Source organism: Cannabis sativa, chromosome 2 (assembly GCF_029168945.1).
Source record: "Cannabis sativa cultivar Pink pepper isolate KNU-18-1 chromosome 2, ASM2916894v1, whole genome shotgun sequence".
Taxonomy (NCBI): Eukaryota; Viridiplantae; Streptophyta; class Magnoliopsida; order Rosales; family Cannabaceae; genus Cannabis; species Cannabis sativa.
The window spans coordinates 1,201,738-1,224,353 of record NC_083602.1 but is presented as its reverse complement, the minus strand read 5'-3'; the positions used below and the strand labels follow the sequence as shown (position 1 = coordinate 1,224,353).

At 35.2% G+C, this 22,616-nt stretch overlaps 3 protein-coding genes across 5 annotated transcripts; 1 reads left to right on the top strand and 2 right to left on the bottom strand.

Moving 5' to 3' along the window:
• Nucleotides 1–781: 781 nt before the first annotated feature.
• On the bottom strand, nt 782–10,076 carry LOC115721138 (N-carbamoylputrescine amidase). Its single transcript, XM_030650390.2, has 9 exons — nt 9,916–10,076; nt 9,548–9,596; nt 8,792–8,883; nt 8,523–8,674; nt 8,407–8,453; nt 8,261–8,294; nt 7,837–8,003; nt 1,259–1,355; nt 782–1,176 (listed from the first exon to the last, which is right to left on the bottom strand). Exons 1-9 carry the CDS (start codon nt 10,005–10,007, stop codon nt 1,001–1,003), a joined length of 906 nt encoding a protein of 301 aa, XP_030506250.2. The 5' UTR covers nt 10,008–10,076; the 3' UTR covers nt 782–1,000.
• A 1,516-nt stretch (nt 10,077–11,592) lies between these two features.
• LOC115721075 (uncharacterized protein At2g27730, mitochondrial) lies at nt 11,593–14,153 on the bottom strand. Of its 2 annotated transcripts, none has more exons than XM_030650319.2 (4): nt 13,999–14,153; nt 13,695–13,807; nt 12,779–12,817; nt 11,593–12,043 (listed from the first exon to the last, which is right to left on the bottom strand). In XM_030650319.2, exons 2-4 carry the CDS (start codon nt 13,803–13,805, stop codon nt 11,810–11,812), a joined length of 384 nt encoding a protein of 127 aa, XP_030506179.2. In that variant the 5' UTR covers nt 13,806–13,807; nt 13,999–14,153; the 3' UTR covers nt 11,593–11,809. The 2 variants fall into 2 exon arrangements, with proteins under 2 accessions (XP_030506179.2, XP_030506180.2); XM_030650320.2 differs by having other exon boundaries at nt 13,695–13,817; nt 13,999–14,087.
• A 1,024-nt stretch (nt 14,154–15,177) lies between these two features.
• On the top strand, nt 15,178–21,278 carry LOC115719464 (protein transport protein SEC23 D). 2 transcript variants are annotated; one of them, XM_030648525.2, is made up of 14 exons: nt 15,178–15,632; nt 15,734–15,790; nt 17,165–17,218; nt 17,320–17,492; nt 17,591–17,777; nt 17,897–18,042; nt 18,133–18,287; nt 18,409–18,490; nt 18,566–18,681; nt 19,048–19,149; nt 19,504–19,627; nt 19,788–20,065; nt 20,243–20,457; nt 20,555–21,278. In XM_030648525.2, exons 1-14 carry the CDS (start codon nt 15,305–15,307, stop codon nt 20,764–20,766), a joined length of 2,229 nt encoding a protein of 742 aa, XP_030504385.2. In that variant the 5' UTR covers nt 15,178–15,304; the 3' UTR covers nt 20,767–21,278. The 2 variants fall into 2 exon arrangements, with proteins under 2 accessions (XP_030504385.2, XP_060965744.1); XM_061109761.1 differs by having other exon boundaries at nt 18,409–18,681.
• The last annotated feature ends 1,338 nt before the right edge of the window (nt 21,279–22,616 follow it).

Sequence of the window (22,616 nt, the reverse complement as noted above, 5' to 3'; positions counted from 1 at the left end):
TGAATATAGGTGCTTTTGTTTTTCTAAAAAGACATTTTTGTGAGCACCAAGAGAATTTCTTCTCTTTTCTCTCTCTCTCTATTTTTCCCCACTAGAAGCACAATAAGACATGACAGTTGTCCCAAAGTCTTTGGAATTTAACAATTTATTGAGACACCATTTTTGTCTTGATCTCAAGAAACAATGGAGTTCACTGAAACCAGCTATGGCTAATTAGAATAGAGATGTCTATACCTGCGGCTCTCCTATACCAGCATAGATATACCAATCAAAACCTGAGCTGGCTAATAATAACCCTACACTACATTATTCTTCTGAATGGTTATTCAAAAATGATAAGCTGGTCTATTTCATAGAATAATTTTCTTTGTTGAAAGAGTGAACCATAACAAAACTACTATTGTCAGATCCTAGATCGATATCTCTAACCTGCATGCATAAATTGACTTCAACCATACAATATTCTATATTAAGTTTGACTAGCTTAAAGGATGTCATTTTCAGATAGCTACAAGCACTGGAAGACCCTGTGGTGTATTTTCCATTGTGAAAAAGTGTAAAACAATATACGAACCACTATTATAAGGATAGGATTAAGGAGTACCTGAACCTAATACTACATGACAAACAGTTCGGCACCGCCTTTCTTTCCACCTAGCTCAATTTAAGCTTATTGAGAAAATGAACTGCATATGATATCCAGTTAAGAGAATATATAAAGTGGACATGAACAAAAAACTAATTCACTAAAGTAACTTTCTGTATAAACTTCACACTGAAGTTTGGTAAAGTTAATCTTCCAATTAATGGGTGAAAATTGACAGTACTATTAAGGAATGAAGTCTATTGATTGTTCATATCAAGCATTATGACTTACATGCATCTGTAAATATTTCTCTTTGCCATACCTGAAAAATAGTATATGACAAAGATAACTTTATAAGATGTATTTTTATTAACCGTTTTCTAAGATAGGCATCATACTGATTGGAAATGGTCATCAGGACGATGCATTGCTGCCATCTAACGTCAGTAACACCTTGTATAATTCTGGACGTCGATCACGAAATATTCCCCAACTGTGTCTTTTTGACTTGATTTGATCCAAATCAAATTGTGCTATGAGAACAGCTTCGTCTTTATCATCAGCAGCTGCAACGATTTCTCCAGTCGGTCCTGTTATGAATGTATGAAGACTTGTTAATATGTAATATACAAAGAAGGCATAAGAATACGCCAACAAACCAACGAATGATACCTGCTATGAATGAGTTTCCGTAAAACTTTATTTCACTTTTTCCATGCTCTGTCTCGATTAATTCCTTGCCTATGCGATTCGAAGCAACTAGAGGAACCTGAGGTCATCAACAACAAATAAATTCCTATTTGCTTCAAATTTTCAAACAGAAATGACACCAAAACATGCCATAATTTTGTCAAAAAAAATACTCAATTATGTTTCACTTCAATTTATATTATAACCCTAGACCATGTAAAAGGTGACATTGAATACTCTATTTACTATTCCATTAGCCAAACTTCATAAATAGTTCTTTTTATTGTACTTCCTAATTATAGCTTTTAATTTTAATAGAGAGAAGTATCAAGTATGTCAAGTCACTTTTTCCCCTCATTTGATTGGTGGCATCCACAATTAAAGATGCTATTGGTTTCAGGAAAATACAAATGAAGTTTTGCGCAAGAAAAATACTGTTTTGACTTAAAACCGAGCTGGTGCATTATACATAAGGAGCTAAGACTCAAATCATTAATCTATCATTGTCATTAATTCTACTATATTATGGGAAAAATTACTGTCCCTGTTTAAGCTGAGTTAATTTGTGTTACAGGATAAAATAGGCAGGGGCACTTCAGTCTTTATGGTCTCCCAAGTTGTTGGAAAAATGGCAATCCCTATGCATATCACAGCTGTCAATTCCTTACCGTTAGCACAGATTTTTTAGAGATTCTATTTCTGTTATGCAATGATTGTAATGATTGGTTGTATTGATTAGCTCCACGTGTAAGGCTCAGATTTTAGCCATTTCTCCTCTGTTTGTACTCTGCAACCTTATAAATAGAATGGCCTGCATCAGACTCAATTGAGCTGATCTTTTACACCTTGAATACACTCTGATTTTTGACTTGGTATCAGAGCCAAATCTGCCTACGCAATGTCGACTCCACAGGACCAGGCAAGTGCAACCAATCAAGGCGGTCAGACTCCTGCTGGCCAGAACACTGGTGCAGCTTCAACCATGACTCTTACACCTTCTTCCTCAAATCCTTCTCCAATTTCTACTCCCTTCAGCAATACACTTAGCCAACCCTTCTCCTTGAAGCTTGACCGTAATAATTTCCCTTTGTGGAAAACGATGGTGAATACCATCATAAGAGGACATAGGTTGGATGGCTTTATCAATGGGAACCGTCCAGCACCGCCTGAGTTCATTCGCACAGGAGAACCAAACGTTGATGCACCTGGATCTGGAATGGACATCAACCCAGAATATGAAACGTGGTTGGTTCATGACCAGCTCTTAATGGGCTGGTTATATGGATCAATGACAGAAGCAATCGCATCTGAGGTCATGGGATGCCAGTCTGCTCTTGCTCTTTGGAATGCTCTTGAAGAATTATATGGTGCACACTCTCGAGCAAATATGGATGAGTTACGAACCAAGATCCAGACCACTCGCAAGGGGTCTCAGTCCATGGCGGAATATTTGAAGATGAAGAGAATGTGGGCTGATTCTTTAGCACTTGCAGGTGAACCCTATCCAGAAAGACATCTTGTTTCTAATGTTTTATCTGGTTTAGATGTAGAATACTTGTCTATTGTTGTCCTAATCGAATCCCAGGAGAGTACATCTTGGCAACAATTACAGAGTATGCTACTTAGCTTTGATGGTAGGCTCGAGAGACTTAACACCATCTCTGCTAGTAGCAAACTGGTGGGAAACGCTTCAGCAAACTTTGCACAAAAACCTGGGTCGTCTAACACAGCAGGCCAAAGGAGATTTGGTTCAAATCAAAATCAAGGAAGGGGTCAACAACAACAATATACTGGTTACACAAGAGGAGGAAGTCAAAGAGGAAGAGGTCGAGGAAGAAGTAATGGGCCTAAACCGACTTGCCAAGTGTGTGGCAAGTATGGGCACTCGGCTGCGATCTGTTATAACAGATACGATGAAAGCTACATGGGAAATCAACCCAACACTACTGGAGGTCAGGACAAGCAGTTCTCAGCTCTTGTTGCAACACCCGAAATGATTAATGATGACTCGTGGTATGCCGATAGTGGTGCGAGTAATCATTTGACTGCTGATGCAAACAAACTGCAAAACAAGACAGAATATGAGGGTAAGGAACTAATTACCATTGGTGATGGTAGTCAGCTACCAATTTCTCACATTGGCACAGGTTTAATCCAAACTTCTACTACTAATTCCTTACTGCTCAATGATATGTTACATGTTCCCAGTATATCTAAAAACTTGGTTAGTGTTTCAAAACTAACGGCTGATAATAATGTTTCTGTCGAATTTTTCTCTGGTTCTTGTTGTGTGAAGGACCAAAGCACAGGGAAGGTGGTGTTGCAAGGAACCCTTAAAGATGGATTGTATCAACTCAACTCCTCACCACAGTCACAACAAACTCACTCTGTCTTCTCGAGTACATTCTTACCCAACAAACCACACAGTACACATGTTAATCATCATTCCCTAAAAGACATTTGGCATAGGCGTCTAGGACATCCTTCTATTAATGTTTTAAATCAAGTTCTAAGACAGTCAAATGTAAAGTTTCCTTTGAATGAAATTCCACACTTTTGTGATGCATGTCAATATGGGAAATCACATGCTTTACCTTTCCAAAAATCGCATTCTAAAGCTGCTGGTTTGTTTGATCTTGTGCATACAGACTTGTGGGGGCCTGCCCCCATATCATCACACACTAACTTCACATATTATATACACTTTCTAGATGATCACAGCAGGTATACATGGTTATACCTGTTGAAAAACAAGTCTGATGCTCTAACAGCTTTTGTTCAATTCAAAGCTATGGTAGAAACTCAGTTTGGTAGAAAAATAAAGAAACTAAGAAGTGACTCAGGTGGTGAATATCAGGCCTTTTCGAGCCTTGTAACACAAAATGGCATACTATTTGATCACTCTTGTCCCAATACTTCAGCTCAAAACGGTCGAGCTGAACGAAAACACCGTCATATTGTTGAGATGGGACTCACCCTCCTTGCACAGGCAGCAATGCCACAAAAGTACTGGTCTGATGCTTTTCAGACCGCAGTGTACTTAATTAATCGCTTGCCAACCACTGTACTTAGCCATAAAACTCCTTTTGAGGTTCTATACTCTAAACTACCTGATTATAAACTACTAAGAGTGTTTGGGGCTGCCTGTTTTCCTTGTCTTCGTACCTATCAAACCCATAAGTTTCAATACCATTCAACAAAGTGTGTGAATTTAGGGTATAGTGATGTTCACAAGGGTTATAAATGTCTTAGCTCACATGGCCGAATTTACATTTCAAGACATGTTGTTTTTAATGAAAAGGAATTCCCATGTCAACATGGTTTCTTTAACAATTACCAACCTGAACATGAAGTCACTGTGACTATCCCTCATTCCTGGTTTGGCTTACCATTTAATACAATTCCATCTCGGTCTCCTGCAGCATCACACTCTCAGTCACCTTCCTCACAAGACCAGGTAATTTCTGACACTCCCATAACTGGTGCACAAAATTCTACTTCAGATTTATTGTTGCATACTCCTGCAGTCTCTGTCACTAGTTCTGCCTCTGTTCATTCTCAATCAGCTGCTTCTCCTATACCTTTTCCCTCTCCTGAATCACCCTCACCTGTGCCACAACCACCACCAACTGCTCCTCAACATCCCATGATAACCCGTGGCAAGGCTGGGATTTTTAAGCCACGGGTTCTGGTTTCTCACACAGGGTCTGGTATTCCTCTTTCCATTCATGAGGCACTCCACCATGAGGGGTGGAACTTGGCTATGAATACTGAAATGGGTGCTTTGCGTAGAAACAAGACATGGGTGTTAGTGCCTCCCTCACCACACTACAATGTAGTTGGGAATAAGTGGGTTTACACAGAAAAGTTTGATGCAGCTGGTGTGTTTCAACGATTCAAGGCTCGCCTTGTCGCTAAAGGATTTCATCAAAGGCCCGGGGTAGATTTTAGTGAGACTTTCAGTCCGGTAATTAAAGCCTCTACCATAAGAGTTGTTTTGACTATTGCCGTGGCTTATAATTGGACTATAAGGCAATTGGACATTAACAACGCTTTTCTAAATGGTACGCTTGATGAGGATGTTTATATGGCCCAACCACAAGGGTTTGAAGACCCTTCTAAACCACACTATGTCTGCAAACTGCAGAAGTCCATTTACGGCTTGAAGCAAGCACCAAGAGTGTGGTATGAACAGCTTAAAAGTACATTACTGAAGTGGCATTTTGTGAACTCCAAAGCTGACTCTTCCTTCTTTATGTTAAAACACTCAGAATATGTCATCATGGTCTTGATTTATGTCGACGATATCATTGTTACAGGCAGCAAGACTACAGAATTGGAAAAGTTCATTGCTCGACTAAACATGACCTTTTCATTGAAGGATCTTGGAGAGTTACACTATTTCTTGGGCATTGAGGTATTTCGGGATAACACAGGTGTTTATTTATCACAAGGGAGATATATCTCTGAACTTTTACAACGGGTCAACATGATGAATTTAAAACCAAGTCCTACACCTATGACAGCAAATAAACCACTGTCAATTCGAGATGGAGAACCAATGGCCGATCCTTCTCACTATCGAAGTGTTATAGGTGCTTTACAATATTTGAGTCATACAAGACCAGATATTTCCTTTGCGGTAAATAAGCTCAGTCAGTTCCTGAAAAGCCCCACAAATGTCCATTGGAATGCCACCAAACGGGTACTAAGGTACCTCAAGGGAACTATGCAACATGGCATACACATAACTCCAAGTGATAGACTCTCTCTCACGGGTTTCTCAGATGCAGATTGGGCGTGTTGTCCAGATGACCGAAGATCTATTGCTGGCTATTGTGTTTTCCTAGGTGACTCACTTATATCCTGGTCTTCTAAGAAGCAAACAGTGGTTGCTCGATCTAGTACAGAGTCGGAATATAGAGCCTTGGCTCAACTTGCTGCAGAACTCACTTGGCTTCAGGAGTTACTAAAGGAAATGAGATTTAAACTCCCTGCAGCACCAATAATCTGGTGTGATAATATGAGTGCGAGTGCACTTGCTGCCAATCCCGTCTATCATGCTAGAACAAAGCATATCGAGTTGGATGTACACTTTGTCAGAGACAAAGTTTTACAGAAGGAGTTGGAAATCAGGTATATACCATCTCATGATCAAATTGCCGATAGTCTCACTAAAGGTCTTGCACATTCAAGATTCCAATTCCTGGTTGACAAACTCGGAGTGACTTCATCACCCTCTCGTTTGAGGGGTGGTGTTACAGGATAAAATAGGCAGGGGCACTTCAGTCTTTATGGTCTCCCAAGTTGTTGGAAAAATGGCAATCCCTATGCATATCACAGCTGTCAATTCCTTACCGTTAGCACAGATTTTTTAGAGATTCTATTTCTGTTATGCAATGATTGTAATGATTGGTTGTATTGATTAGCTCCACGTGTAAGGCTCAGATTTTAGCCATTTCTCCTCTGTTTGTACTCTGCAACCTTATAAATAGAATGGCCTGCATCAGACTCAATTGAGCTGATCTTTTACACCTTGAATACACTCTGATTTTTGACTATTTGCTCATACAACTTGATCAATTTGGTGTTGCTAATGTCATAAGAAGACATAGAATTTGTATAATTGGGCAATGCTGGAATTCAAGGATCTTCAAGAATCATAATTACAAAGAACAAATATCTTTTTTTTAATGATATAGGGAAGGATGATACCATATGGTATCTAATTAAGGTTGATACAGATTTCGGGACATTAATGTTTTCTGAATTGGCAAGGGATTGGGCTTCTTCATGTACCTAATTTCTGTTCGGATGACTTCTCGTCTCCTTACTGTACTTTTCTTTCTATTAGCAAGATTTTTTTTTTCTTTTTGTAAGGCTATTAGAAAGAGATACTGATTCTTACTGTAAGGCTATAAGTAAGAGATGCTGATTCTTATCAAAAGCAAAAAAATAAAAATTAAGAAAGGGATATTGAGAGTTATCTTGAAAAGATAGATGGGACTTAGTTTTCCCTTTTCAATATTAGAATTATACAATATTCACAAATTAGTGACAATTCATTCATAGCATAAAATATAAATGGGTTAAATATCTCATTTTCTTTGAGTTTTTATGGTTTGAAGTATTGGATAGCTAATACGGTGTTGAAGGAATTTCTCACAACTAGTGATGCAGAGGACTGGAAAGGATGAGCAAAGATCAAGCCAAATCAATAGCAAACATATGGAGAAAACCCCCAAACTCTATCACAAGACGCTATTTCAATATTCAATAGCGTGTCCATTACAATCCTACTCATAAGCTTATATAGGCCCACCGACAAATATGGCATCATAATAGAAATAACATAAAAGAAACAAACAACTAGTCTAACAAATTATACTAATTCTAGAAGATACATAATATAACTATTCTCCTACATCAATTAGACAGAAAAATAAACTTCTTCCGAATTAAGTCACATGAAAACAAGAGCAGAAGTCAGCTGAGTAAAAGAAACAAATTCAATTTTAAATTGATTTCAAGGTTTGATTACCAGTCTAAATGACACTTACCAGATTAGCTCCTGCATGCCCTTGCATAACCCTCTTCCAGTGATCACGAGAATCAAGTTCATGATCTTGAGGTTCTGAACCTATAGCAGTAGGGTAAAACAGTATCTCTGCACCTTGAAGAACCATAGCCCGGGCTCCCTCTGGAAACCATTGATCCCAGCATATAGCTGACAAAACATACAGAAGATTTATTAGTTTCCCATATCACCGGCTTTGCAAGCGTAATGAAACAAGCAAATCCGCCAAAATGGATACCATCCACAAATGTTGTGATAGCTATGAGTAGATTGCAAGTTTTAAGTCGAAATTGCAATAAGAAATAGAGATATGCCATCCTTCAAGGTCGGAAGTTATGAAGTAAGATTTTTAAGAAGATTGTGTAATGACAACAAATAAATGTCAAGAGCTAAGCATTAGATCTTACCAACTCCAATTTTTGCAAACTTTGTTTGGAATACCTGTTTGCAAACAACATGCTATAAGTTCCAGATGATAGCATAAATCGCTAAAAACCAAAAATATCAATTAGAATTAGAATTATTGCACTCTGCAGTTGTATTTGACACACACCTTGAAGCCAGTGTCACCTGGATTGAAGTAAAACTTCTCTTGATAACCTGTAAGAGAGAATCACTAAGCAAACAGAATAGCAAACGCATAAGGATGAACCACGCCGTTTTAAGTACCTGGTCCATCTGGAATATGAGATTTTCGATAAAGTCCAAGATCTTCCCCATCAGCATCAATTATGGCAATTGAATTGTAATGGGCATTGTTTGCCTCTTCAAAGAAGCTAACTGGAATCACCACACCCAGCTCTTTCGCAAGTTTCTGCATCCTATAAAGCATGCCAATGAATAAGTAGGGTATCAGCATAGTATGACAGATAGCACAGCAAAAGCATTTAGAAAAGTAAATATATAAAACTTGGAAAGCCATCACTAGTTATTTCTACCTGAGAATCGTTGGATGGCCCTTATAAGGCTTAGCACGCGTAAAGAAGTCCTCTCTTTGTGCTTGACAGAAGTAATATCCCTCAAAAAGTTCCTAACACAATCAATGAAATTACTGAGCAAACATAGAAATAAATCTAATAAATAGCATCGAGACCGAGCAAAAGACAATTCCCAGAGAACTATACGCATAATTTAAGCAAGTAATATTACATCAATATGTGAAATCAAACCATTACATAACAAATCAACATAATACATTCATCAGTAAGACCCTCAAATGCTAATGGAATTCGCTCACCAATATTCTGAATAGCATTGTAAATCCATCCCAAAAGTCGTTCATATGGCATACAAGAGAAAGGAGTTGATTTTTGTGTGAAACATCAATAGGGTATAATATATCTAATGCATTTACACTACATATTATAATATTTAACTCTCACTCAATGTCCAATTCAAGCCACAAAGAAGTGGATCCAGCCTCTTGTCTATATAAAACCGTGTCTCTACATTCATTAAAAGTAAAAGTAATCTCACTTCTCTTCCAGGAACATGTTAATTAGCTTTCCATAGACAACCTAGAAAGTCAATTTTAAGAGTTAAAATACATTACAGGATTTTATTGGTGTTGTAGATTAAGCATTCTTAAATACACAATGCAAAATAATAGAATACATGAAATTTTTTATTTATTGAGCAAAATAAGCTTATGAAAATTACATATATATATATATATATATATACTAAATTTATACCTGTATGAGAATGATGTTTGCACCCTTTGCATGAGCAGCTCTAACAAGCCTGAAAAGTAAGAAGAGGGAAATAAATTTAACTCCAAACAACTCACATTAAAAAACCCAACTTTTTAGCATGAAATGAAATGCTCTTTCTTCAATTTTCCATTTTCAGAAGTGAAAACTCATTCCATTGGAAAAATGAGCTTTACAGAGCACAATTAATCAGTAAAAAAAGGATCAGATGGAGGTGAGATTAAGTTTTCATCAACTCAGAAAATAAAAGTTAATTGAACAAGTGAGATCTTTATAGTTGAACAAGAAATTATGAGTTTGAGATTAAGCAGCAGCAGCAGCAGCAGTAGTAGTAGTAGTAGTAGCAGTACCTTTCGGCGGTGGCGACGTTGGTGGTGAGGTCATCGGTACAAGCGAATTGGAGAGCCGATACCACAACCTCTCTCTTCCCCTTCTTCTCCATTCTCTCTCTTCTCTCTCTCTCTAGCTCAGTTACACTATGAGAAAATTCCCTCTAATTATTACGAATAAATTAATAATACAAGCTATTTTAGTACATTTTTTCTCTCATTATTTTTTTGTTTTAAGTAAAAGTATTCTTTATAACATTTTTTAATTAACAAACTAACAAACGATCACAAATTTAAACTAATGGTTACATGGAGTAAATTAGGTAAAATTTTTACAAATTATGGTATTTTACATTGTTAGTTTAATAATTTTACTTTTTTTCATAAATTAAATTCAAGGGAAAAATTAGAGTTTCTCATTCTTAAATCTATAGCTATCGAAGGCTACCTTTGTTCCCGGCCATCGTAAGCCTTTGGGCTTAAGTACGGCTTGGTTGGAGTTGTGTTTTGCTACTATCATTTGATTTTTATTAATATGATTAGTCTTGTTTCTGTGACATATTTTTGAGTGTTTTGGTCTTATTTGTGTAACATAATTTTGAGTGTTTTTAGTCTTGTCTCTGTGACATATTTTTGAGTGTTTTGGTCTTGTGTGTAACATAATTTTGAGTGTTTTTAGTCTTGTCTATGTGACGTAGTTTTATTTTGTTTTGTTTCGTTGGTGGTTCTTCTTTGTTCTTCAATGACTCACAATTACATTGTTGTTAGTAGCTGCGAATAATAAAGTTTTTCAACTGAAGGAGTATTTAGTACATTTACGTACTTTACACAATAGTTGAGTGCCTAAGCTACGAGCAGTTTCTACTGTTGTATCTTCTGAGTGGTAGATGAAACAGAATATAATTGCTCTTAAGATTAAATGTGATGTTGTAATCTTTTCCATCTGATTTTATTTTAATTTTTTTGTCAAATGATTTTAGAATTAGACGACTAATCGTCATGTCTCTAAGGGGAGAGATATTCCAATTAGATTGCAGACTATTATTTTAGGTAATTACTATTAATAAAATTCTATGATTTATTAAAGAAATACATTTTTTTTTGTAAGGACTATTTTAGTACAATGTTTTTTTTTTTTGAGAAATAATTTATTTTCTTTCAAAAAGTCCAATTTAATAATTTATTATCACATTTTTACTTGATACAATCATCTTCTTATTATTAAAATTTTTCTTCTTTTGATCTAAAATCTGTGATGTAAAAATTATATTATAATTTAACATATTAATTACCTAAAACATTGACTTACCAAAATGATTGAATTATAACTTTTTAAACTATTTTTATATTGTTATTTATCATTTATAACTTATTATCATCACATTAAATATATATATTTTGAAAAACAAAATTAAAAACCTTATAAATAATATAATTACTTAAAATAAATAATTATAAATTCCGCTTAAACTGTAGTTTTAAACCAAACCAAACCGTTCTTATTGGTTTGATTTGGTGTAGTTTGAGAATTAGTCTGGTTTGGTTTCTAATATTCAAAAAACAATTATACTAGTTTGGTTTGAAAAATATAAAAATTCAGACCAAACCAATCTATGAACACTCCTAAATTACTCCTAAATTGCTGGTTTATATTAATCATAATATGAATTAACTTATCTAGCCTAGCTGAACTGAATATGAACAAAAAACTCCTCAATCAAAAAAATATTTTCAAAAACAGAGAAAAGAAAGGTCATGATATATTGCCAACTCAATATATCTATAGAACAACAAAGAGATATAACAATGTAAGTCAGATTTATTGTGTCTCTACCACTTCCGATTTTCGAAAACCAGAAGAGATATGATTTGCAGAGGTTATTGTGTAATTTTTCGGGACAAAACCGAGTTATTCTCAGTCTTGAACTTCTTGCTTCTTCTCACTGCCTCTAAGATACCATCCCAGAGCAGCACAAGCGGTAACCACACCCGCTACAACAGCGTAGTTTCGATGCTTGTCGGTTGATACTTTTGATTCTCCAGAAGCAGTGGTTGTAGTCGAGGCAGCAGGTTTGGCAGCCTCAGTTGCCTCGACTGGTTTGGCTGCAGCCTCAGAGGTTGCGGTAGCTGTTTCTTCTGGTTTAGGTCCCTGGAAAGATTTTGGGGTTATTAAGTATAAGCACAAGCTCAAAGCATAAGTGAATTTGACCTTTGCTAGACTTAAACTGTCAAAAGAAATCAAGGCCATGTTTGAAACTTAGATTTTAGGAGGGAAATAAAATGATATCTAACGCTTTGTTTGGACTGGAAAATCGAGAAAATAAAGAGGAAAATAATTTCTACAAATCTGTATATATGTGTAATTGTTCTAAATGTCATAAAATTATACTACACTTAAATTTTAATTTTTCTAAAAATTCAAAGTCTAAACAAGGTCTAAGAAATCCTAGTGCTCTACTTTCACTTGGCTGGTTAAGAGAGTTCAATTTGATGTAATTTTATAGTGAAAACTTTTACAAACATATATTAGAAAAGAGAAGCTCCAAAAGAAATACTATAAAATTCTATTGCTCTTTCTTTCTCCTAATCATTTCCCACACAAAAATCCAAATTCCAAACAAAGTAAAAGAAAGAACAAAGATGTTAATAGTGTCGAAATAATAGTTTGGCGCTCATCAGCTTTTGTTGAAAATCTTAAAAAAGAAGAAAGAATGCCCACATGATCAAGGTTTAATTTTGAAACACCTATAACTACAGGCACTAAAAATAGTTCCTCCCAAGAATCTAGACAGCATAATTGTCCTAAATTTTTCCAAATTGAACATGCATACATTTTAAAATGAAAACACATACAAGTAAATTGTACGCTAAGCCATAGTCATACCTTGCGTGCGAGCTTCTCAAGCTTCTCCTTCTCGATTTTCTGAATTATAAAAGATTATACAGAAACAATAAGACAATATCTACTGTAAACTTTGAAGCAACAGATAAATATCACAAGCTATTCAAATTCACATGAGCATAGGGCTCTGAACCCAAATGTAGTATTCACAATTGAATTAATCATGTTAGTTAGTAACAGAACCTTCTTCAAAAAATTCTTAAGTGATAAACTACATAAGTAATTCATTGTAGTTCATAAGATTTCATTTTCTAAAGTTCTTAATTATCAACAAAGTATATACTAAATTTATCATAAAACCCAATAAGCTCATTGTTCAAATTAGTTACCAAAATAAGGGGGAAAATGTGTTTATAATTAGCAAAAACAGCTCTGAGCAATGTCATGCTTCAGAAAACTACACTAACAAACAATTTTATGTATATAGAAATGTAAACGAAGTGCCTGTAAATTTCAAGAACATAATAATTGCTTTTTTCATCAAATAAGCTAAAAGAATATCTAATGTATATGAATGTTTTCGCCAAAAATTACTTGAAACTACAGTAAAAAAATACTAGAAAAAATCTTACTTACTTAAGTTGTGACTAATAATAAAAAAAAAATTAGAAGTGAAAAAATTGTGACTAATTATAAGTCATCAAATCTATATTGTAATTATAAAGTTCCTGGCTAAAGATTGTGTGTTTAATCACAATAGACTAATAAATTAGTGACAAATTAAAGTCATATTTAGTTAAAAAAAATAAAAAAAAAATGTGTTAGTTTTTAGTGCGATACTAACAATGTCAATAAATTCACACAAAAATTATCATAATTATTAATCATCCCTCAAGTTCATACATACATATATATACATATATCAAACACAGCAAAGTGAAAATATAATGAAAATGACCTTAATATAAACATTTTCAGCAGCTTTTTCCTCCTCGCCTAGAACTTTACCACTGCTCGAGAATCTCCTCTGAGTCCGAGATACAATTCTTGAAGCAATCCTCGACGCCATTTCTGCCAATGACTCAGAAAAAGAAAAAAAAAAGTTAGCAATTGATTAATTCGTAATGTTGACTATTGAGAATCCGGAAAAAAAAAATGAAATTATGAACCCTAATTAACAAGATTTCATAAAATCATTTGATTGAAAACAACACAAAATTGAAAAGAGAAAATGAGAAAATTGATTAGAGAAAATGGCGTACGGAATAATTGAAAGGAAGAGAAATTGGATTGGTTTTGAGAGTTAGAGATTGTTTAGAGAAGAAAGCTTAGCAATGCGGCTGGGATTGGGAATCAGACGTGTTGAGTTTTTTCTGGAATCAAATTGGGCTTCTTATTGGGCTTTTGGAATAGTGGGCCAGGCCCATCATTGTGGGATAATGTGATTGTTTTAGGGATGAGCATTGCTACTTGGAGACAATACCTCTACACATCGCATTGTGATTAGCTAGTGATACTCTAACAATTATTACATTAAATTAAGTGATATTCGATATTTAATTGGATCAATAGCGATATTAACACATAAAATAGTGCTAAATACTACTTATGCTTTTTTAACATCTCTCTTTAGGAATTATTTAGAAATACCCAAAAACTACAAAAAGTTTAAGTTTTTACAATTTTATAGATTTTTTTTTTCTTAGTCATTTTTGAGCTATTCTAAAAAGGACTGTTGTTTATAAGTTGTGGAAATATAGTATAATGTTATGGTAATATGAACACAACATTGTTTCCCTTTAAAAATTACAAATCTGTAAAAATGTAAAAGGAAAAAAATTCATAAAAATATAAAAAAAAAAATTGAAATTTTAAGTACTTTGTGTAAATTTCCCATTATTAAGAGACGATAAGTTTATACACAATATTAAGAGAGGATAAATTTATTAACAATTACATCATTCACTAAAGTAAGACTATTCGTTTCTAAAATTATATTTATTCACTCTTTACTTTTGATCCAACTCGAAACTTCTTTGAGTCTTATACTTTTCGCTATAATAACATTAATTGTTCCACACGAACTCCCTTGCAAAGCTTCCAGAACAATACCATTTGAATCTCTAACCACCACACCAAAACCATGCTAATACTCTTTTTTTTTATTAATTCATCATCCAAATCTCCTAAGATTTCATTCTTTTCTTTTTTCTTTCTTAAAATTAAAATTGAAGTAAAAAAGAAGTCAAAATTCAAAAGTCAACTATTCTTTTTTTTTTTCTCTCTTTAAATAAATAAAGAAAATGTCAACCGTTTTGGCCTTGTAGGACCATCAGATATGGCACAATACTGCCACGTAATCAACTGTAACTGTTGACGTGGCACTCCAGAATTGGCTCGCTTTATGTGGCACCATATAGTGTACAACAGTCATCTGTGCTAACATGCGCTTGGCACTTGTTACTCCCTCTAATCTACACACCCCTCATTTTCCCCATCTCTGTTTGTTTCCCGAGAAAAGCAGCACCAAGGGAAAAAAGAAAATTTACTACTGACAGACTCGAGTCCATGGCGGTGAGAGCTACTGTGTCTAGATTCCCTATCGACTCAGACGCCCAGGAGAATTCGGGTCTTCCATGGGGCGTGACGGTGACACCATTCGCAACCAAGGACGAGGAAGATAGGCCGCCAGCGTATGGAACCGATGGCGATCTCTTGCCTCGGTGTGAGAATTGCTGGGCTTATTTCAATATCTACTGTAGTCTGGATCAATGGAGCTGGACTTGTTGCCTTTGTTCGCAACTCAATGGGTTAACAACTAAAAGCATTGCTCGCTATTCTCTTCCTGAGTCATGCCCTGAATTGAAGTCTTCTTTTGTAGATCTCGAGTTGCCTGGTTAGTGTGGAATGTTATTCGGCATTTATGTTTGGATTTGAAGAAAGAGAATTTGATAAATCACCAAAATTTAATTTTTCTTGTTTCATTTTTTTTTTCAGCTGAAGATGAAGGATTGCAGCCACAGCCGGTATATGTTGCTGCCATTGATTTGTCTTGTAAGATTTGATTGACTGGTTTTAGCTTTTCTTGACTAATCTACGGTTTTGAAATTAGTGATCATAGTGAACTTTTGTGTTTCGTTTTCATAATCAATATTTTCAAATTAGAGATAATCTTGAAAATTCATTTCTTTTTTGTTATTTTCATATTAAATATTAGTAATTTGGTAGTTTTATTTTGAATTTTCTATTCAAGTTAGTATTATTTCTCTGATAATTGGCATTATGATTAGTGTAAGAAGAGATTAACTGTGAATAAATTAGAAATTTTCGAACTTTCGATTATATTGATTGTCAAGGATTTGCTAGGAATGAAAATGAAAATATTTGTATAAGGGATTTTGATTACAAGAGATAGTTTTCATATTATTGATTAATCATTGAAAATACCTAATGGTGTAACAGTTCCAAAACTTCAAGTGCACTTTGTTGTAATCATAAGAATTTTTTTTGGAGATCCACTGTAATTACAAGTCTACAATAAGAATTTTAGGCAGATAGTTTAATTAGATTAGGTTTTGGGGTTTACTTCTGGGTCACTACTCACGGGTATCGTTTGTGAGAAGTTTGTTGGGTTTGGAATCAGTAAGCATTGAACAAGTCTACATTAGATTAAGCTTGTTGATGATTGTTCAAAGATGATAGAAAATTTGTTTCCTAGGGTAATTATGGAATTGTTTCCTAAGCGTCGTGTATACAAGCAATAACACTTAATTGGAGTGTTGTGCCTAGGTGCTGGCTTTCTTCATTGGCTATGCTCATTACCGTTTCTTCAATGTTTCAAGAACTAAAAGATTCAGTGAAGGTGGATAGATATATGTGGGAAGAACTTTTGTGTATAACTTTTGGCCTGGTTTATTCTTCAATGTTTCAAGAACTAAAAGATTCAGTGAAGGTGGATAGATATATGTGGGAAGAACTTTTGTGTATAACTTTTGGCCTGGTTCAGGTAGCTCGATAAGAGAGGGGAACCACTTAAACAAGTATCAAATTGAACCACTTAGAACTTATGAAACCTAAATATTTGGCTTTTAAGTCAAAGATTTTCTATTACATAGTAGCATATGTGACATGGCATCACATGGGTAGCTTTGGAATTATATAATCATGCTAACATAAAAAAAATGTATGTAGCTTTGGTTCATATGGTCTTTCCTTATTTGTTCTTTTCCAGTCAAACTTACTTGTAAACATTATTTTCATAATTTGGACCCTTTCCGTTTTCTTCTTGTCAGAGCTGCACTTTTTGTATTTTGGCTGCACTATGTCTCTCTCAATCAGTGAATACATTTTGAAGCTTCATTTATATTCATGCGAAGTAATCTTTCCAAATGATATAACTTTTCTTTTCTTCCTTTATTTAATCTGCAGCCTCCGAAGAATTTCTGGAACTTACTAAGAGCGCACTTCTAGCAGCTTTAGAAGGTCAATAGTTATACATTAATGTAATAACTGTAATTATTTATGGCTTAAATCTCTTTCTTTGAATATTAAGACTATCATCATAATCATTGTTTCATGTCCAGCTCTTGCGCCCGGTTCACTCTTCGGCATTGCTACTTTTAGCCACAAACTGGGGTTGTATGATGTTCAAGGGCCCATACCAGTTGTGAAGAATGTTTTTATTCCCCCAGACACAGAAGGCACCCTTGCAGTTGAACTCGAAGATGTCATGCCTTTGTTACAATTCTTAGCTCCTGTATGGCTTGCTTTTTATTTACTTTTTAATTTAAAAATTCACTATCGTGTCTATGAACTAAATTTTTCATTCAGTCCTGAACTATATCTGCCTTACAGGTAGAAACTTGTAAGGACCGAATTGCATCTGCACTTGAAACACTAAGACCGACAACTTCATGGGAGAGAACCACAGCAGCTGGCCAAGGAATGGATGGTGTTTTGATGGGCGGTCGGGGATTTGGGGTGGCAATGGAAGCTCTGTTTAATTACCTTGGATCAGAATATGGAAGCACATTTGCATTAGGTAGGTTGGAACAATTTTTAAGATCAAGTAATTATACTGCTGCAATTTAGTAAATATTTGGGTGATTATATTGTTATAAAAAATGGTGATAGCTTGTCTACTTTAAAATGTAAGTGCAGCTAGAGTCTTTGCTTTTCTTTCTGGTCCTCCTGATTACGGAGCTGGTACACTAGATACCAGACGGTATGGGGAACAATATGCTAGTAAAGGAGAGGATGCAGATCGTGCTTTACTTCCTGAGCAGACACCCTTCTACAAAGATCTGGTAAAATGATCTTTACATATGTTTGTGTAAATTTAATTCAGTCTCCTTTATCCTTTAATGGATATTAAGTCTTTCAAATGGATTTTACAGGCTGCTGTCGCTGTTCAAGCAGGTGTTTGTGTAGATATATTCGCTGTTACAAATGAGTATACAGATTTGGCTTCACTGAAGTTTCTCAGCATTGAAAGTGGAGGATCGTTGTTTTTCTATTCAAGCACTGATGATTCAACCCTTCCTCAGGACATGTAAGTATTTCATGGTATCGAAGCAGAATTATTTTACCATTGGATGAAGCCCTTAAGCTTAAATCTTCAGATCTTTATTTTAAAGTGAAAAATTCAATCAAGCCTTTATGTGTCCTCTCAGGTATCGAATGCTAAGTCGACCATATGCGTTTAATTGTATATTGCGAATGAGGACATCTACTGAATTTAAGCCCGGTCATTCTGTGAGTATTGCAACTTCATTTGCATTTATATTTAACGTTGTACTGTTTCTTATTAAATATCTCTATTTTCTGCAGTATGGTCATTTCTTTCCAGATCCGCAGTATGAGAATGTTCAACATATTATTTGTTGTGATTCTTATGCAACATATGCTTATGACTTTGAGTTTGTTGGTGTCGATGGCTTTTCAAGGTAGGAGATCTTTCACTATTTACCCCTAAGGTCAATAGATATCAAATTCTAGATTAGATTGACAGTAAAAATATGTGTGTGTGTGTGTGTATAGATTTAAAGACCATATCTGTCCTTTATTGGTTTTCTGGAAGACATTTCAAATGATGAAAATAAGATGCACGGCATGATCGCACTTAAGAAATTCTTAGAAAACTCTCATCTGCATTGTATTGGTGTCAAGCACCCCTGCCTGCAATTATTAATTTTTCTTTGTTTGACTGGATCTTCAGATTACATTTCAGAATTTTAGTGATTTAAGCAGTTTCCCTTCTGCAAGCTATTACCGATGTGTTTGGTTGACGTATTCTTATTGTAATCCTGCAGACATGGATCAGAACCTCCTCCTATCGTACAAACTGTATTTCAATACACAGTTGTTGTGCCTCCCGAGGAGCTAGAAAACTCAGTGTCACGTACTTCAAGTAGGTATGGTTTGTTCTACTTATCACCGATTATGCCTTCTTTTGTGATGTTGTAACAAATAGAATAGTATTTTGAATTGACATTGAGAATGAAATGAAGATGCTGTAAAATTAGCTTTTGCCATTTACTTTGTATTGTAGACAACATGTTTTCGCTTTTGCGCCTCAACTAATGATTTCGGTAGTGTGTAATCTACATACTATGCTACCCTTGCTTTTGTAGTTATTTTCTTTAATTATTTTTATTTTTCTCTATTGACAATGTTATTTTAATATTTATGCATTATATTTAGTCTTTGTTCAGAGCTTGATATGAGCATGCTTATAATTCTTTTTTATATATGTATATATTTTGTAGAGGAAAATATTCCCTCAAACGTCGACTAAGGATTCGAACAGTGCAGTTTGCAACTGCCCAAAACATCAATGAAATCTACGACAGTGTTGTTCCCGAAGTTGTTTTATCATTACTTGTTCACAAGGTAATTCTCACTGGTCACTTTCCTGTCCTTGGTGTAAATCTTACCGAGCCATTTTTTTTATTATCGTACAAAGTCTCTACTTTTGTACTAGATAGTAATGTAATGATTGAATAAAGGTTCATTGGGATATAAAATATATTTTGTTCTTTTCCATTTTTAGGTTATATTAGCTTCGTTGGAGCAAGGGGTTCGAGAGGGTAGACTATTGCTTCACGATTGGCTAGTGATCCTTACGGCACAGTACAATAATGCTTATAAACTTGCTCAATACAAGAATGGAAGCTCAATCACTTCTCAGATCGATGTTGCATTCTCACAATGCCCAGAAATGCAGCATTTGCCTCGCCTAGTCTTTGCTTTGCTTCGGAATCCTCTTCTTCGATTTCATGAAGAAGGTGTACATCCTGACTACCGGATCTACCTGCAATGCCTCTTCAGGTATTACCGAATAGAGTTACTTATACCTACATTGTGGCATTTTTTCCATGAATACTGTCTTATCTAGAGTTTGACTAAACCTGCATCATGGTCTAGCCATTAATTTCCATGTTCTTCCAACCGATGATTAAGAACTTTTAGCCATCTCTTAAATGTTTTGTAAAACTTTTGGTGCAGTGCTTTGGAACCGAGCTCCCTACACCGTGCAGTGTACCCAATGCTGACCTCGTATTCCACACCAGATAAGCAAGCTTATCCACGCCACTCATTGAGCCGTGCTGCTCTAATCACTAGCGGAAGTCCCATATTCTTCCTCGATGCATTTACAACACTAGTTGTGTTTTATTCTTCAACAGCAGACCCTACACTTCCTTATCCTCCACCCCATGACTGTAAGTATGCGTACTTATCGCTGCTGCATTTACTATCCAACCAATTTTTTTCGCGAAAAATGATTTAGGCTTTTGATGATCTTTCTTAATCTCTTAGGCTTGTTGAGAAGTACCATCAACAAATTGAAGCAAGAGAGATGTATTACCCCTAAACTAATATTCATCCGAGGAGGGCAGGAAGATGCTTCTGCTTTCGAGAACTTTCTCATCGAGGAACAAGATGTTGACGGAAGTGGTTTGACCAGTGTCACGGGTTTTGTTTCCTTTCTCGAGGATATCACACAGAGCGTCTTGGAATTCATGAAATAGATAAAGGTACAAATTCGAAACCTAATACAAGATAAAGGACCACATTCATTTTTCAACAATGAAGAACGAAATCCTTTCGATGATCTACCAAGGTTGAGAGGTTCGATTCGATTCTCATTGTCAAATCAAGTGAGCAAAACTGCTCTGATAATCTGCTGCTCTCGAGATCTCTTTTATGATTCAAAATATTTACAGACCGACGAAATTTTCGTTAGCCAAATGTGAAACAAAAATAAGTACTGGTCCTATTTTTGATCAGATCGGGAATATAGATGTTCGAACATGAGGAGGTGAAAGTAGATGTTTTTGTAATAATTTTCCCTTCTTTTTTGTTTCCATTCTTAAAGATTTTGTTATTTGTGATTTAGTGGTGTTTGTTGATCTCAATATTGATTGTTTTAGAAGAAATGTTATGTAGTATTGTTTTCTTACTTGTAAAACATATTGAATATTGAATATTGAATATTGAATATTTGTTGTTCTTTACTTTTAAGGCCATTCATTATCTATAATCTCTATATTTTGTTACCTATATTAAAGGGCAATTGTTAATTTGTTTTTGTCCTCACATATTTGAGTTACCATTTTGTTATCAAATCATTACCTAAAAAGTTATGTAGTGTGTAAAGTTTTATATAATTTAATTTGATAATTATTATAAAAAAATTAATAACTATAGGGAAATTTCATTTTTAATGCTTAAAAAATACTTTTTAACAAAATTTAGATTCCTAATTAATTTATACAAATAAATGCTATTGTTTTCAATTTCTACCCAAAATACCCTCCCTTTCATTTTCCTTCTCTTTGTGTCTCTTTCTCTTCTCCACTCTCTCTTCCTCTTCCTCGCACCACCGAGACCAACCAGACCTAGGCACCGAGACCACCCAACCACCACCACCGAACCTCCTTTCCTCCACCACCGAACCTCCTCATCTACTCAAAAACCCAAACGAAACCCAGAGGCCCAAGACCGGTCGGACCTCCATAGCACTCAAGCATCAAAAAACCCAGAGGCCCCGAACCTCTGTCTCCGTCTTCATCTTCATCTTCGTGTTTATTTTTTTATTGGATTTATCGATAGGTTATCAATAAGTTATCGATAGGTTATCGATAGTATATCGATGACATTTATCGATAAGTTGTCGATAGGTTATCGTTAGGTTATCGATGATTTCTGTTTGCACACAAGAAAAGCAGTGCACAGACAAAACCATCGATAAACTATCGATAACCCATCGATAATCCCATTTTGGCCAGAAAATCATACCTTCCACCACCATCTAATGTGTCAAAAAATACGAATTCAATGAGCTTCTGGTTGGGGGAGGGTTAGGTGGGCGGTGGCGAATGACGATGGTGGTTGAGAGAAGCCGAGGAGGAAGAAGAGAGAAAGATTTGGGTAGGTGAGATTTGGGGGTTGTTGGATTAAGTTTTGGGTAGATGAGGAGGTTTGGTGGTGGAGGAGAAGAGGTTCATTGGTGGTGGTTGGTGGTGTCGGTGCCTGAGTTTGAGTGTCTCAGTGGTGCGAGAAAGAGGAAGAGAGAGTAAGGAAGAGAAAGAGAAAGAGACAAAGAGAGAAGAAAAATAAAAGGGAGGGTATTTTGGGTAGAAATTGAAAACAATAGCATTAAATTGTATAAATTAATTAGGAGTCTAAATTTTGTTAAAGGATATTTTTTTAAGCATTAAAAATGAAATTTCCCTAACTATAGGGTATTCCATAAAAGAAATTAATTTTGATGTAATTTACTCTTTAACCATTGATTTATTGTGAATGGCTTTTACATTTTTAGGACAGACTATTCTTCTCTTCATTTTTTAGGCCTCACATATTTTTTTAAAATTTT